The 17,879-nt window shown below is 46.6% G+C and overlaps 2 protein-coding genes across 4 annotated transcripts in view; one reads left to right on the top strand and one right to left on the bottom strand.

The window, feature by feature from the left end:
- The window catches only part of SLC24A3 (solute carrier family 24 member 3), a 161,105-nt gene that overhangs the window by 125,647 nt on the left and 17,579 nt on the right, over positions 1 to 17,879 (bottom strand). For all 3 annotated transcript variants that reach the window (XM_083519344.1, XM_083519342.1, XM_083519343.1), the window contains exon 2: positions 5,517 to 5,654. In XM_083519344.1, the coding sequence (XP_083375470.1) occupies positions 5,517 to 5,654 (138 nt within the window). The remainder of the gene's footprint in view (positions 1 to 5,516; positions 5,655 to 17,879) is intronic.
- Positions 1,880 to 3,988, top strand: LOC310714304 (uncharacterized protein). The gene is made up of 2 exons (XM_083519676.1): positions 1,880 to 2,932; positions 3,834 to 3,988. Exons 1-2 carry the CDS (start codon positions 2,063 to 2,065, stop codon positions 3,870 to 3,872), a joined length of 909 nt encoding a protein of 302 aa, XP_083375802.1. The 5' UTR covers positions 1,880 to 2,062; the 3' UTR covers positions 3,873 to 3,988.

Below are 17,879 nucleotides of genomic sequence, written 5' to 3'. Positions count from 1 at the left end.
GCAGCAGGGCTCCAGGTCCTGGCAGAGCCTCGTGCCTCATTCCCCAGTCGGCCTCTGCCAGGGTTCAAGAGCCCTCCTGTTTCAGGCTCCGGGATGCTGGCAGTGCCTCGTTCCCCATGCCCAGGACACGCTTGCCCAGCTTGGGGAATGAGACATCAGGCTTGGTCAGGATCCTGGTGCCTGCCGCCTCCTTCCATACACAGAGAGATTTTGCCATGAGGACATTTTCCCAAAAGTGTTTCCCACCCAAACCTATATTCCAAGATAGTTAACCCTCCTTGTGACAGGACTGCATTATGCACCTTCCCATCGATCTTATAACCACTGAAAAAGACACAGACAACTTAACGGAAGGCGGCAACCTTGGATTCAAGAAACATCATGGGCAGCTGCACCTTCTAGCATGGGGTGAAAATCTTATTCTTAGGGGTAAAGTGTTAGCTGCAGCATACCAGTGGTAAGAGACAAAACAGCGCACCCCCTCTCTCAAACACACTCGCCAACCACATCCATTCACAAATGCAGTGCAACTGATCTGCTGAACTTCTGCCTGGCATGTAGCTCTGAAAGAACCTTTGAGGCGGGGGGGGGGGGGGAGGCTGCAGTCTTGGACAGGTTTCCTTGGGAATGTGCCCTACGCTGACTCCAACGAGACCTGCTTCCCAGCAAACATAGGTGTTGGCTACATGCCACAAATCAGACTGGATGCATGGAGTAGACTGCCTCATCATCTTCCCGGAGGAGGAACAGAGCACACATGTGCTCTCACTGCCTCCGCCAGCTTCCTACCTTCTGCAAGAGCAGCAAGTTAAGCGCCGCCAGAAACAGCGGTGCTGACCCCATCAACCAAGGTGAGGGCTGGGCAGTGACAGGGGGCTCTGCTTCCACTCTGTGCTCCTCTCAATCGCTTGGCCATTGCTGCCCTGGGCACACACAGCCGCTCTGCCAAGGCCAAGGAGGAAGCGAGCAGGCAGGCAGGCAGAGAGGAGAGGAGCAGAGCGTGCTCTCAGGCTTCTGGCTGCACTGGCCTCTGCCTTGGCCCTCACTTTTGTTCTTGCACACCTTCCCTTGCTGAGGGGGCAACGGCGGGACCACATGGGCAGCACGGCTGGGGCGCCACAAACTGAAGCACTGCCACCCTGCCACCTCCGGCAGGATATGAGCGCCCCCCCCCCCCGTTGCCATCTCATGCTCCTGCTCCGCCACCCGGGAGCACCACTGCTGCCCTGACCAGCCCTCAGGCCACCACCACCAAAATGGTGGACCACGTGGGCTTCGCAAACAGAAATCCCGGGATATTTAGGTGACCCCCCCCCCAAGATGGCGATTTCACCCTTGGAATCTCAGACATGTCCAGGAAAAACTGGACTTATGGCAACACTATCTTAATTGCCCCTCAATATCAGTTCCTGCTCTGGGGGGAAGGGCGGAGGATTTCAATTCTGTATTGATTTTCTTTTCACTCTGCATAGCAAATAATGTGGTTTCATTATAGCAAAGCAACATCTTCCAGTGTGGGCTCAAAATTAGGAGGACTGAGGCTCAGTTTGTTTCCTGCCAAAGCAACTGTTATGTACTGAGTTGAATAGGATCCAAACTGCAGCAGTCTGATTGGTCCTAGAACAATAGGATCTAAAACGCAGCAGTCTGATTGGTCCTAGAACAATAGGATTCAGAATGCAGCAGTCTGATTGGTCCTAGAACAATGCAGCAGTATGATTGGTTGGCAGGAACCACCCAATCATTCTCCAGATAGAAGCGAATCTACAACCTGATTGGCTTACAGTAGAATTCCGGAATTAGCCAATCATGGGCAGCCCATTGTGTAAATAATGTATATAAAGCAGATACTGTGAGGGGACATTGATTCATTCCTCCTTACCACTATGAGCTGAATAAAGAGCATGAAATCACTTTGCGACTCTGAGTATATTTCACTGGCGACGAAGGTGGGATCCCGCTGAGCTGACTGCCACACACAGCACCGCAGCACCGCCACCTGCCGCACCGCTGCCTCGCACCGTGTATCCAGGCTTCAGCTCCGGGACACAAGGAACTCAGAATGGCAGCCAACAGCAGCTTCTTGCCATTCAACCCAGCATCCGGAGACTGGGAAGCGTACGCCTCCCATTTCACCTTCCTCCTAGAAGCCAAAGGGGTCACCGACGAAGAAGACGCCAAGAAGAGGGCGATATTCTTCAGCATCTGTGGAGAGGAGACGTTCGAAAGTGCCCGGGCTCTCCTTGCACCTGAAGACGTCGCTACTGTTCCATACAAAACAATAATGGAACAGCTGAAGGGGCACTTTTTGCCGCAGCCCTCAGTGGTGGCTCGTCGAAATGCCTTCTACACAAAGCGGCAAGCCCCTGGGGAAACCATAACTGGGTTTGTGACCTCTCTCCGCCAAGCTGCCCGGTTCTGCAACTTCTCAGAGCTGGAGAACATGCTTCGTGACCGCCTCATCGGTGGCCTGAAGGATGAGAAGCTGCAACGACGCCTCTACGCTAAGAAGGACCTAACGTTCCAGGTCGCTCTGGAGGAGGCCCTGGCAACGGAAGCTGCCGATAGGTCGACGCAAGAGGCACGGCCGAACCTGCCGTCCCAACTGGGGGTCCACCACGAAGACCTCACCGACGACTCAGGATCCGACAGGGAGGAGGTGCACCGAGTACAGCAGCGCACTCAAGCAGCCCACATACCACACCTGCCTCGACGAGAAGGAGGGAACTGCGCAAGCTGCGGGGAAAGTCACAAGAGGAGGACCTGCCGTTTCCGCAATGCAGAGTGCAGGCAGTGCAGAAAATCGGGACACATCGCCCGGGTGTGTTGGGCTCGGCCCACCCGACGCCAGGCATCAGATGACCAATCCAAGAGCCCCAGGTCCCGGGGCCCAACGCACCAAGGCAACTCGACGGAGCTCACGGACTTCCAGGTATACCAGTTGCCCCACCCCAAAGTAGAGAACATTTATGTAGAGGTACAGATAGAGGGCGGCCCATGCCGCATGGAGCTTGACACGGGTTCAACTCTATCCATAATCTCGGCAAGGACCTTAAGGAAACTGTGTCCAACTGGGGGTCCCAAACTCAGGCCGGCCCCATTCACCCTCCGGGACTTCCAGAAACGTAAGGTCCCCACAATGGGGGTGGGGACCTTCAGGGTGCAATACCGAGGGCGGACACGGCAACTGGACTTGCTTGTGGTCAAGGGCCCCTACATTAGCTTACTGGGATTGGCATGGTTTGGACCACTGGGGCTAGCCGTCACCGGGGTGAACCACACTAGCTTACAAGTGGACGTGGACGCCATATGCAAGGAATTTCCAGGGGTTTTTGATGGGAAATTGGGACAGTATACGGCCCCCCCCATTGCTCTACAGCTTGACCCCACAGTACAACCGGTCAGGCTCAAGGCCCGCCGGGTCCCGTTCGCCCTGAAACCCCGTATAGACGAGGAATTGGACCGGCTTGTGGAGCAAGGAGTGCTGGAGCCGGTGCCTAATGCCCCCTGGGAAACCCCAATCGTCACACCCATCAAGCCTAATGGTTCGGTCCGCATTTGCACAGACTACAAATGTACCATAAACAAGGCCCTCACGGCCCATGCATACCCAGTGCCAGTGGTCAGCCATGTCCTTGCCACCCTGGCTGGGTTGAAAATTTTTGGCAAGCTGGACTTGGCCCAAGCATATCAACAGCTGCCAGTAGATGAGGCCACAGCAGAGGCACAGACGATTGTGACGCGCAGAGGAGCGTTCAGGGTAAAGCGGCTGCAATTCGGGGTCAGTGTGGCACCAGGCATATTCCAGAATCTAATGGACTCTCTCCTTAAAGGGATTCCTGGCGTCACCCCCTTCTTCGATGATGTGTTGATTGCTGGGCCCACACCAGAGGAGTTTGAGGACCGCCTCCGCACCGTTCTGCACCGTTTCCAGACGGCGGGTCTCAAGGTGAAGCGGGAAAAATGTCTACTAGGAGTGCCTCAGGTGGACTTTTGTCCTAGAACAATGCAGCAGTATGATTGGTTGGCAGGAACCACCCAATCATTCTCCAGATAGAAGCGAATCCACAACCTGATTGGCTTACAGTAGAATTCCGGAATTAGCCAATCATGTGCAGCCCATTGTGTAAATAATGTATATAGAGGAGTTTGGGGACTGCAGAGCACAGCCTGAGCCCTGGCATGCAGCCGGAATCCTGCCCTGCCTTAATACAGAGCACAACTGAAAATCCACACCAGACTGGCTGGTCCTTCAACTGCCTTCAGTGGTGGCAGCAAGCAACACAAATTTGGTCTGGGAGGAAACAGCAAAAACAATAAAATGCAATGATTTGTCAACGACATCTGGGATCTCTGAAAAAAAGATAAGCCAACAAAGCACTCATTGTGATGGCATAAAATAGGTCTACCAAAATTATTTCTTTCAAAGAAGCACTCAAACCATTCAGACCCTGGCCACCTCTCTATATCTATTTCACCTTCTCTCTCTTAATTTTACAATCTAAATTTCAGTTGTCCCCATTTCCACTTCAGCTTAGAATTTTTTGAAATAAAAATGGGCATGAATTTTCATGTGCTTTTCTTCTAATATACACATTTTTGCAAGCAATTTCTCCTAATATTTTTGGACATTTTTATCGTCATATTTCTGGATGGTTTTTGAACATTATTTTCACTAATATAAGTGTGGTATGTTTGCAAAATTTGGAAAAGAATGAATTTCAAAGGATAGTTGTGTTTCATATTGTATAGGGGCTTGGGTGGTGTGGATTATGTTGGTTCACATCAAAATGTAAATTTCTCTTTCATTCCTATTGGAGAGTTGAGGAAAAAGAAGGCAATCTTTAGGGGGACAATCAAGTGCTCTTCTCAAGTCCCATTCATTTTTCTGGGAGTCTGAGTTGGAGAACTCCTCATCAAAGAAAGGCAGAATATAAAGTTCAGGCAAAACAGACATGACTCATGATCATTGTAGGAAAAACAGCAACAGAACTTTAGGTTTTATGCATAAGAAGGATTTCAACAATTCTCTGCAGCAACGATAAATGGGTTTCAGTTTCCATTAAGGTGAACGAGAAAAAAATCCATTAAAAAAGAAGAATCAGAAGTAGCTTTGAAAAACAAGAATAGGAATTACTATTAATCATGCCCTCTCCTCAAAATCTATTTAAATTGCATCTTCAAACTGCAGTGCCCATATCACATTTTCAGATCATAATAAGAGAACAGCATCCCTGCAATAATATCAACATATTTCCAGTTTAAAAACCGCTGCACTCCACATTCATATATATCAACTATGATACAGATGCAACACCTGAAATTCTACTAGTCTTATCCTCTTGAGTTCAAACTGGGAGGGATTTATTCATGCTCCAAATAAATCCAAGACCTGTGTGATTATAAAGCTAAAAAGGAACAAAAATGCAAGAGAGTCGTGTGTCTGCAATTCTGGAGCTCTACTGCTTGGCAAACCAGCTGTAAGCATGTGAGGGGCAGGAGAAAGCAGATCCTACCTGGTTCAGTGCAGTTTTTGTGATTTGGATACTCTGTCTCTTCAGGGTTATCTGTAACATTCTCCTCCACTTCCAGCAGTAGCCGTCGCCCAATCCACTTGTCACTAGTTTCCAAAGCAGTGTTCAGAACATCATAACCTAGAGAGGAAAAAGTATGACGGTAAATGTAAGAGTGAGGAGCACAGCTGAACAGAGTAACACATTAATTCAATGAAGAGGGCAGTAAGTTCCACCACTGTGCTAGGCTTTTACTTACATGCAAGGATAAAAGTAGGTAGAGGGTGGCATGAAGGTGGCATGAAGGGGTGATAGACCTAGTGTAGACCTATGGCACCTTTCCTACAGTGACCTCACAAGTTATCACACTTATTAATCTAGATTCTTATTCTTCTGTTACAAAGGTTAGTTTTTTCAACACTGTGGGATCTCCTATGCATAGTAACTGTACATTGTGCTGGCAGTAAGGACGGGAGACAGGTGTTCATAGAATCATAGAGTTGGAAGAGACCACAAGGGCCAGCGAGTCCAACCCCCTGCCAAGCAGGAAACACCATCAGAGCACTCCTGACATATGGTTGTCAAGCCTCTGCTTAAAGACCTCCAAAGAAGGAGACTCCACCACACTCCTGGGCAGCAAATTCCACTGTCAAACAGCTCTTACTGTCAGGAAGTTCGTCCTAATGTTTAGGTGGAATCTTCTTTCTTGTAGTTTGGATCCATTGCTCCGTGTCCGCTTCTCTGGAGCAGCAGAAAACAACCTTTCTCCCTCCTCTATGAGACATCCTTTTATATATTTGAACATGGCTATCATATCACCCCTTAACCTCCTCTTCTCCAGGCTAAACATTCTTGGAGAGAAAGGTGAGATATCTGAGTTAGAACTGAGAAGGCGTCATGGAGCTTTCTATAGCCAAAACATGAGCCTGCCCCAGTGCAGGCACGCTGCATTGCTGATGGGATTGCCATTTTGGTATTTGGACAGAGGTTGAACTCTGGCAACATTCAGTTCCTCTTTAAACATGTACATTCTCTCCCAGGAAAGCTACTGGTGCAATAATGCCAATATGGTTCCTAGTTAAGAATATTGGGATAGGACAAGCGGAGGTGTAAAAAATTGGTGGTGAGGGAGGTCCATATGTTGATATTTGTGATAAGGTTAGCATTATGTGGCGAGTTTCCATATTGCCCAAGTAGGCTGGCAGACTCGAAGGTGGGCTCAAAAAGAGATGTGAGTCACAGAAACAGTGGGATGGAGGACAAAGCAAAACAACTGAGCCAGCCCCTAAAAGAGACAAAATAATTGCGCAAATTGCGATAGCTGAAATGTACAAGGGCATCTAGTTGGGGAAACTAACAAAAATTGACAGGGAATCATACCTAATTTGAAACAAGTCAATACCACTCATCTGGCCTTTGCTCAACCAAAGACCTTTTGAACGCCCCCCCCCCCCCGGAAACCCATCATAGAATTATAGCATTGGAAGGGACCTCAAGGGTCATCTAGTCCAACCCCCTGCAATCCTAGGTATTGACTGAGCCAATAAAACTGAAACAAAATAGCTAGAGGCTTCCTAAAGCAAAGAGCATTATAGTGGCAACTAGCTGTTTGTTGGAAGCAAATGATGGACAAAATGGAACTTGGAAAAACCCTGTTATGCTCATCTAACAAATTTGCCTATATAATGTTTTCAGGACTGCAGGAAGACTGTTTCTCAGGTTTTTGAGGCTATGAGGCACAAGTAAGTAGACCGGTGTAGTGATCACCTGTAGTGGACCATTCCACTTCTGCACTGCCTTCATTCTCTGCCTTGCTTTAGAAGAAAGAGAGGCTGGTGAGCAAAACTCTGCCTTGGCAGCATCAATGCAAACACATGGCACCTCTCCAAGGGTTTTTATTTTTGCTTGAGCTGCTCATCCTGGAAACTTGCATGCTGCTCCGATTAAGCAGAAAGTGCATGCTCATGTGCCAGTAACATCTGGCAGAGCTAAACATGCTGGGGGGGGGGAACAGTAGGGTGCCCACCGTGTGCAGCACAGCCCATAGTTCAACCCCTTTTGGCAAAGTGTTAGAGGAGCTTTATGCCAAGTTTCCATTTCAAAAAACAGAGTTTTGCTCTTTCTCCCTTCAGTTAAAACACAGCAGCTCTTCCTTCCCCACACATCTGCTTCCCATAGGGCTTTCCCCCCTCTCAGCCTCTGGGGAAAACACATGACTCAGCAGCAGAGCAGCTGGACAGGTCTGGCCACACAAGCTCGGAGCAGACACATAAAGCAACTGTTTGCATCTACTTTTAACACACCCTGCCCCTGTACACTGAGCAGCAGCCTGTGCTCAGAAATGTAGAATTGTTTTCTTCCCAACACCTAACTCCACACCAAGAACAACATCCACTACTAAATCTGTGTGTGTCAGGTTGCACTTAAAGGCACAGAAGTGGAATCAATAAACAAAAAGGGGTGCAACCACTCCTGCTCCCGCCCACCTTTTCTCTAAATGTGGACAAGTGGAATAGGGTGTGGGTTCAAGTCCTAACTCCACTCCAGACATTATAAGTAGGCGGAAACAATGTGTGTGACAATTCAGTACAGTTGCCACATTTTCACACACACACACACACACACACACGCCACCACAATCACACAGAGGCACATTAAGTTACTGCTGAGAAGGCATGTACAGGAACACACTTCAGAGATCAGCTGACTCAGAAGCTTAGTGAGCGGAGCAGGCCTGACAAAGCAGTGCCTCTGCAGATGGTTTTGCATTTACAGTGGTACCTTGGGTTAAGTACTTAATTTTGTTCTGGAGGTCTGTTCTTAACCTGAAACTGTTCTTAACCTGAAGCACCACTATATCTAATGGGGCCTCCTGCTGCTGCTGCGCCGCCGGAGCACGATTTCTGTTCTCATCCTGAAGCAAAGTTCTTAACCCGAGGTACTATTTCTGAGTTAGCAGAGTCTGTAACCTGAAGAGTCTGTAACCTGAAGCGTATGTAACCCGAGGTACCACTGTAATACATAAATGTCACTGTGCGCTGCTGACAGGGAGGAGAAAACGAGAGTCATGGGTCTCTGGTCAGCCATTCCTCATTGGGCAGCAGCAGTTGTAGCTTTTCTTGCGCTACAGCAGGCACGTCCAACTCCCAAGAGACTGTGATCTACTCCCACTAAAAAAAAAACTGGAAGTGAACTACCCACTGGATTGACCACAGTTGTTCAGCTTTTAGGGGGGCATAGATCAGGATCACACGATTGACCAGGATCGACCAGGGATGCCCCGTGATTGACTGGTAGATCACCATCGACCGGTTGGACCTGCCTGCATTACAGCTTCTGAGCCATGGCACCATCAAACAACAGGAGTGTCTGCAACCTGGCTAAGGCCACAGCCGTTCTAAACTCATTCCAGATTTCACCAACAGTGATCAGTCCACCAAGAACTCTAATGTTACACTTTTTAACTTTGCTATCTATCATGTAATCTCCCAGAATATTTTTTAAAATGTATGCCTGGGGCCCTAAGCCCCAATTGGGCTTTGGCTGTCCAATCCTTGGGGACCACAAATACTGCCAGGCATATAAACAACTAGCTGTGAATAAGAATAATAGCTATCAGGAGTGCAATATCTCAAAGACCACCTTTCCCCATATGAACTGACCCAGACCCTGCGATCATCGTCTGAGGCCCTCCATGCGAGGGCTGGAGGGGGGCAACATGAGAGCAGGCCTTTTGTGTGGGGACTCCCTGCTTGTGGAGTGCTCTCCCCAGGGAGGGTCTCCTGGCGTCTTCATCAGATCTCTTTAGGGGCCAGGCAAAAACATTGCTCTGCTCCTCGGCCTTGGGATAATTGCACAATATATGGCCTTTTAACTGGGAGGGGAGTATATTTTTTGTTTGTTATTATGTTATATATTTTTGTGTTTTTATATTGTAAACCACCCTGTGATATTCAGATGAAGGGCAATACAGAAATTTTAATAAGAATAAGAATCATGGTCAGGAGTTTTCATACCAAACAAGAAAAACAAGAAGGCCTCAGAGTTGTTGTTGTTGCTGTTGTTTAATAGCCTGAGCATACTGCAAGAAATAAGCACAGCACTTCAGTTTGTGTTCCTACTGGGCAGTACAGTCGCCTGGAACCCAGCTGGAAGGCAGCAGGGCAGAGCGGTTACCTCTTACGGAAGGCCACATTAAGCAGCAGAACTCAGATCAACTTGTGCCTCTTTTCTGCAGGTTTGCACCTGCCATTCAGATGAGTGTCAGTGATTACTCAGGAGATTCCTTTTTGAAAGTGACCTCAGGGAAGTCAAACGTGAAGCAAAGGAATTCTGAAGTGGCAGGTCATAACAAAATGCATACAGTCGGGACTTGCCAGAGAATGATTCTGAATGCCAGGGACAAGGGTGACTTTGAGAATATTAAGAGTATTCTTTAACTTCTGACTAATTACAGATTATGCTACACACATCTTGGAGAAGTACGGAGCAAAGCTGACTTTCAAAAGAATGTCCCTTCCAAACAAGCTTCAGTTGCAGCAAGCCTTGTTTAGCAAATGACAACTGGGACCTGCAACAGGACCACACCACAGGACCCTGAAAGGAAACCAAAGGGTTAAAAAGGCACAGTCCTAATTCCAACAGGACTCCTCTTTTGCCTTGAGACAGCACAATCGCATGTCACATAGCGGAAGGTGTTATGCAGTGCTTTTTCTGGGGGGGACACAGGGGTATGCGTACCCCTAAACATGGCCTCTCTGTGCGTGGGTTCCTTTCCTCCCCTTAGCACATCATATTTAGTTGGGGATTCTGGCTGGGCTTTGGGAGAGGGGGGCAGGGGGGCACTGGCACCAAGCGGAACAGACGTGCCGTCCCCACCTCCCTCAGTAGCTCCGAGCGGAGTGACTGAGGGGCAGGGGCGGAGGAAGGGGCGGTGGGGCGGTCCACCACGTGTGTCACCACTGAGGGGGGTGACAAATGCTGGGCGGCACTCACCGCAGGGCCTGCAGCATGCGCACGGGCTCTGTGCTGCCCAAACAGCTGCAGGGCGGCTGAGTGGGAGGAGGCAGGCAGACTTTTCAGAGGCTATATGGAGCGTCCTGCCCAGCTTGCCCCTGGCGCCTGATCGGCTTGCTCCACCGCTGCTGAGGGGACGCTGCCAGGGGCGTCCTCTCTCTCCATGCCCCCCCCGCACAACTTTTCCCTAGGCGGGCGGGCACATAAGGCTGAATGGAAGCAGCCTGGAGGCTGGGCAGCCTGGAGGCGGCTCATGACAGGTGTCCCCGAGGCGGGAGATGTTGAGCCGAGGCTCTGTGAGAGGGCGCGAGGGATGCATGGCGGTGCCTGTGCATGCGACTCTCCTCTCTCCCCCCACCGCCCCTCACGGACAAGGAGTCCCCAGCACACCTTGACGCTACTGTTGCTGCTGCTGTTCGGATGAAGGTGGCTTCTTCTTAACGCTGAGCTGCTGAGAGACCACAGTCTCCCGCCCTCTTTTTTTGGGTGGGATGCTGAGCTAAATGCAGTGCTTTTTTCCATTTACTGTATTTATTTTTCCTGATTTGATCTATAAAATGGTGATTTTCTTGAGTCAAAATGAGAGGACCCCTAAACATTTTTTAAGGAGAAAAAAGCACTGGTGTTATGTATACACTAATGGTGAATTAATTGTGCAACTATGGATCCTTATGTAGCCAAAATGCCCCCATCCACACACAAGAGGGAGGTCTCAGCACATTTAGAGGAACCCCAAGGTTTGAAGAAGTATACAAAATAATTGGGGGGAGGCTTAAAAGGGGAGGGGAGGACTCGCGCATCAGTCAGCATCTCACGCACATTGAGCATGCTTCGTCCTTATTCACTTGTGTTGTGAATGTGCGTGAAATGCTGACTGATGGTGGGAGAAGGGAGAAAAATGGAAAAACAGGGGGAAGGAAAATGGATAAAAAGACATAGCTGCTTGGCTGGAATCCCGAACCCTTTCTTTATGATCCTAATGAAAATCCCCTCATCCAAACTGCTATTTGGTATAGGAGGGAAAACTCACTATAGGGAGGGATCTGAAGCCATTTGCACTGCGAAATTATCAGTTGCATCAACATTGCTGATGTTGTTGAGAATAATCTAGTATTAGAGTTGCCATATTTTGAAGAGCAAAAAAGAGGACATATTTGCCGACTTCTACTTTTAACTATGGATCACTATGATGACTCTACCCATGAGAAAAAGGACATGTCCTGGGAAAAGAAAACACATGGCAACCCTAATTTTCTAGTTTAGTATGTTTATTTTACTTGTATTTAGTAAACATAGAAAAGTACCCCACCCCATGTTAATTTTTTGGTCCCAATAGACCTCAAGTATTTGACCTGAAATATTTGAGGCCCGCTTAATATGGTTTAAATGTTATATTATGTAGAAACATTTTATTAAAATATTTGTAAACATTTAAAGGCAATAGCATGAACTTCTCTTGCAATGTTTAAATTTAAGTGGAGGGAAACCCCAAAAGTACTGAAGGCTGTTGGCACGCTTAATAAATTTTAGCATCCTGGAGAACTGTGCGTGGTAGGCTGACTCACAGGTCTGTCAGGGATAATCACCTGAAAAACATTAATTACAACTTTGAAACTGCCAAGCTTGCCCAATATTGCCTTTGGCACTTGGCATCCATTCATTGCTACTAATGAACTTAGGAAATGGAAAACGTTCGGTGGAAAAATAAAGCATTGGAAAAATTTCCGCCCCACTCCCTCATCCCTGCCATCAAGATGTTCTTCCTCATGTCTGCTCCAAATTCCTTTTCATGTAATTTGAACCAACTGGCTTGAGTCCTGCCCTTTGGAGCAATAGCAAACAAATTTATTCTGTTTTCTGTGTGATATTTGTTATAAAAATGAGATCATAATGCCATGCAAATATCCCCCTGGGACTGAGCAGGGTGGTGGGGCCACCACACCGGCAGCCCCACCACACAAATGGTAGGCAGGATGGGCAGAGAGAATGCTGTGCCAGCCGTAAGCTACGCAGCAAGAGGGCCTGGACTGGCCCTGCCCCCATACTATCACACAATAGCAGTGGAACCAATTCGGGATCCAACTGATCCCAGGCCTGCTCAGCCCCTCCGTGCCCTCAGAATGTCCTGTTTCATGGCTACAAATCCAACAGTAGCTTCATCTCACCCAACAACAAGAATACTGTGGATTATGCAGCTAAAGTGGATCTGGGGCTCTTGTGCAAAAAACCTCTATTTTTAAAAAATGCCCAGAATTTTTGCAGTAAGGCAAGATATGGGAAAGTGCACTGGAAAGCATTGGCATCACCCTGATCAGTAAGTAGTTGCCTAGATCCTGTTTCCCCCTCTTCTTAAAGATGGGTTCAACATTTGCCTCTGTCCAGTCTAACAGCACTTCACCTGTTCTCCAAGAATTTTCAAAAATCGTAAATGGTCTCTGAGATTACATCTGCAACTTCCTTTAGTACCCTAACGTACGACTTATCTGGCCCTTAAAACCTGAATTCATTGAGAGTAAGAAGGTGCTCCCATACTAACTTCTTATCTATATTTGGCTGCAACTCTGTTCAACTTGGAAATGCACAAGTTGAGGCTCCAGCACTCTCCCGTCATGAGGAAACTGTTTCCTTAAAAGGCTAGCCAAGGGCGCACATGAGAGTAGGAAGCATGAAACAACTGCCTTCATCTGGTGGAAAAACCATTTAGCCCAAACAATATTGTGCAGTGACATTAACTTGTGCTATTCCAGAATCTGCCCAAACAAACTTACTGCACACATTGAAAAGAACATGCAGGAAAGAAGAAGCCCCTGCTAGCACAGGGCACATTGAACACTGGCCAGTCAAATGGTACAAAAGAATGATGTGTTACTGCAGCATTGCAGAATCACTGCAAGTTTCAACGAAGGATTGTCAAGTGTTGGCAGGATCCCTGGCTCTCCTTTGCCGCCACCGAGGTTCTATGGAAACTGTGAAACTAGGCGGACAAGACACAGACAAACCTTTTCAGGAGTCATGCACACTTTAACATCTATTCTCGTCTGCACTTTTCTTCCTTTGAGGGCAGCGGCAAAGGGAAGCACTTTCACAAAACTTAGGGCAACAACAACTAGATGTAGAACCAATAGTAATGGAAAAATCTCTCCATTTTGGTTCTCTCAATTCCAATCCGAAATTCAGTTCGCCACAGTGCTGCAACAATGAAAATTCTTCAACATTTTAGTGTAAATTTTACCTAAGGAATACATCTGTGTGCAGTTTTGGCTAGCATACACACTTTTCAGGTAATTCTCCCTAATAGAATCCATTTTTGTATGTTATTTTCACCAAAATATTAATTTTTATGCACACTTTCTCCCAATCGATGCATTTTTATTCAAGTTGGAGAACTGCATTACAAATTTCAGATGTGTGAATTTTGAAGGCTGGTTCTATGCTTCACTTCTCAGATTGTTTGGGAAAGTGAGAAATTGACAGATTAACTTTTAAGTGCAGACTGAATCTAATGTCTCCTTAACAACCAAGGAGAAGGTATTTACTACTTTGGCAAAATATAGGGGTGCTGTAGGTTTGAATGAACAAAACTAGCAGGCCAAGGATAAGAGTTTAGCCTAGTTTCCCCCTTGTCATACCACTATTATATATGCAGAAAGGAGGATTCTGTGCCATCATTTACACTCCCTCATTTTCACTCCCTCACATCTATGGAATTTGGAACATTCTTCTGGGAAAGGTAAGACATTGCGAAAGACATGGTACATAGTTTCAGAGGGTCATCCAAGATCAGAATTGCACAACAATTTCACTTTATCTTTTATCATCATCATCATCATCATTATTATTGTTAAAAATTATTTTTTTAAAAAACAAAGATAAAACCACATACAATCAGAGAATCATCTCCGAATATTCCACAGAGCTTTGACAAAGTTTGTTTCTTTAAAAACTGTCTCACAATGAATGGAAGATTTCAAAAACGGGTTGTTTCATACGCATGCATCATGGAGATTAGGAATGGAAGGAAATCAGAAGAAACCTCAGAAAGCATCTAGGTCAAAGTTTAAAGCAAGGTGAATGTCTAGCTCAATAGGCAAACGCAAGCATGAATTTTATTCTTCCCTCTGAATTTTCCTTTCAGATACTGAGATGGCTTTTTTGTAGCGTCTAGGTATCGGCTTTAACTATCAGAGGCATATAGGTGCTTCTTTAAATGTGTGGGGACTGGAAGATGGGGGTGCTACTGCTCTCAGTTGGGAGAGTTGGAGGGTGAGCATTCTGCTATGTCAATGCGTTCCCAAATACTCTTCAAAGGCTAGCCTGTGTTGAATGAATTGCTGGAGTCTAATCAATGCTCCCAAAAATAAAAATAAGAATCTACAGTCTTAAATGTATGCAAATACTTCACAGAAACAGAAATGTGAAATGTGCAGCTCCTTCAATCAGATTAATTGACGTTAGTGGGAGGAGAGAAAATCAGGAATAGAACAGGCTGCACAACTTTAGAGTGTTTACAGCAACAAAACAGAGTTGTGGCAGATTTTTCTCCTCTGATGTTTCTTCCCACATTTGCAATATAAACGACAGATGCTCACTCCAGCAAATCAAACACTGGTTCAGACATCCATCTTCCTCGTGCCTCGGGAAGGCCGTCTGCCTTTCAAAGACTGTTTTAAAGCACCACATATACATTTTTGCATTCATTCACTCCATTTTAAAGGCACAATACAATTGGACTTGCAAAACTACAGTAAGGATGCTGGGAGTGGATTCGTGAAGTCACAAGGGCCTGTCTATTAGCACTATACCCTTCCAATGTCTTATTATGAGAACTTCCAAATGGTGTTTCCCAAGTTCAACTCTTGGAGAAAATAGTCACACACTTTGGGTATTATGCACTTTTCCTCCTTTTTCTTTTCTTTAGCAACCAGGGGCCCCACACAGTGTCTCTGAAGACTGGAGAAATGGCAAAAGGGAAGGGAAGAAGAGCCAGTGTGGAGTAATAATAATAATAATAATAATAATAATAATAATAATAATAATAGGGTGCCATATGCTCAGATTTCCCCAGACACGCCCAGGATTCCAAAGGTGAAAGCATCATCCAGGCAGATTTTTTATATTTTGAAAAATGTCTGTGGTTTTTCTTTTGCATGCACTGAGGGACTGGGTGATCAATCCGTCCATCAGTCTGGCTGGCCAGCTGAGCGGCTCCCGCTTCTCCCTCTCCCAAGTTAAGAGCCGCATGAGGCCTCCCTCTTCCTCCTCCCTTCAGGCACCTCCAGGCCCAGGCCTGGCAGGAGCCCCCATAGGCCATGCCACCACCGTGGAGCCACCGTGGAGGAGGCGGCGCCCAGGCAGGCAGACAAAGCTGAGGCCTGAGTGAGCGGGCAAGCAGTCTGGGCGGAAGATGGTGGCCTCCAGGGGAGAATCGTAACCCAACCCCCCTCCCCAAGATTACCACTGCCCCGCTGCCTGCTTGCCAACCCCACTACCGCTGATTGCCCAGTGTCCCTGCCGCCACCGCTCACCCGCTCACCTGCACACTTGGCCGCCACCGATCACCCAATCACTCACCCGTCGCTGATCACCCACTCGCCCTGCCAACACTGCCATAGATCGCCTGATCGCCCACTGCCACCGATTGTCCAATCACTCAGCCCCCACCGATCACCTGATCACCCCAATTGCCACCAATCGCTACCACTGCCAATCACCCGAACATCCTGCTGCCGCTGCCACCAATCACCTGACCACCACCACCCACTGTCTGCCCTCTTTTTTCGATCTTCCAAATATGGTAACCCTAAATAATAATAATAATAATAATAATAATAATAATAATAATAATAGTTAGAGTGTGTTGACCAGTGTTCAAATCCCCGCTCCGCCATGAAGCTCACTGGGTGACCTTGGCCCAGTCACCATCTCTTAGTCTAACCTAATTCACAGGGTTGTTGTGAGCACAAAATGGGGAGGAGGAGAACCGTGTACACCACTTTGAGATCCATGGAAGAATTTTGACAGTTTTGGTTTCTGTCAGTTTCTCATTTTTCCAGTCTTAAATTCAGGTGGCCTTGCTCTTTTTTTTTTAAGAGTCTGCATGAAAATATATATATTTCTCCTACTGTTTGTATTTTTGTATACAATCTTGCCTCATTTAACATTTCTCTAATATTCGGTATATGTACACTTTTGTGTGCACCTAATATACACATTTTTGTGTATACTTTTGGCTAGAGAACTCCATCAATGATTTCAAAGGACAGCTGTGTTTTGGTCTGCATATTAGTTCAGTTAGAGTGAATTAGGTACGTCTGCATTAAAATGTTAAGTGAGCAAAATTATTCACCGTTCCCAATACACATACATACAGCTGCTTATGTACATACATATTTATAACCACATGGCCATCTAATTTTCTTTCTAAATGTATTAACTGAATGTCTAAAGAATGTGATGTATGAAGTGGTCCTGGAGTTTCCAACTTTCTGCTTTCAAAAATTGTAGCATGGAGGGCAAAATACTTCTGCGTACATATAACCTAGATTAACCTAGATTGGCCAAGAAAGCTGTGTGCCAGGATGTTTCTTGCGCGCGTGCGCGCGCACACACACACGCACACACACACACACACACAGAGCGAGCGAGCGTGCATTTAATATTTTTTAAATGCCAATGCAATGTACAGTCTAAAATAACAAAAAATAAATCTTTAAAACTTTAAAACAAAAACACAACCCCAAACCAATAAAACAGCAGTATAAAAAGGTCATAAAAGTGTATAAAAGCTAACAGAACTTCAGAGAACTCCAAACATGTAAAGTGGGGACCTATCTTATGTGTCATGGAAAGCCTGGCCAAAAAGAGAATTCTTCCCAAGACATCTTGAAGCAACTGATGGTTGCTGCATCGTGTATATCAGGGGGAAGGGCATTCCACAGCACAAGGAAAAAATGCCTGTTTTGGGGTCAACACCCTTTAGTATCCTGTAGGGTGAGTTGACATGAGTAGAACCTCCCCAGACGACCTAAACAACCTTCAAGTCTATACTGTATCACAACTATGTATATTAGCTTTCTTTCAGCTTAATGAGCTGTCCCACTAGGAACAAACCTGGCATGTTCACCTCTGCTATATCAGTCACCACTGTCCATGCGCTGCGCCATTTAATTCTCTTTCACTCAAGTTGCTCATTTTCATAGCAGCTTTCTGCTGTCATCTGAAACAAGGAGACTAAACTCCTCCTCCTTGAGGCAAGGGGAGATTACTGATTTAAATATCAGTGTCTTGAGTATTTTTAGCTTTTACTGTTTCACCATTTCATCACTGCTTGGGGGAATCATAACTCTTTCA

This window comes from Podarcis liolepis (assembly GCF_965112155.1).
Source record: "Podarcis liolepis genome assembly, chromosome: 8".
Taxonomy (NCBI): Eukaryota; Metazoa; Chordata; class Lepidosauria; order Squamata; family Lacertidae; genus Podarcis; species Podarcis liolepis.
Note: the sequence above shows the minus strand (reverse complement) of the source record. Positions and strands in the feature narration are given on the sequence as shown.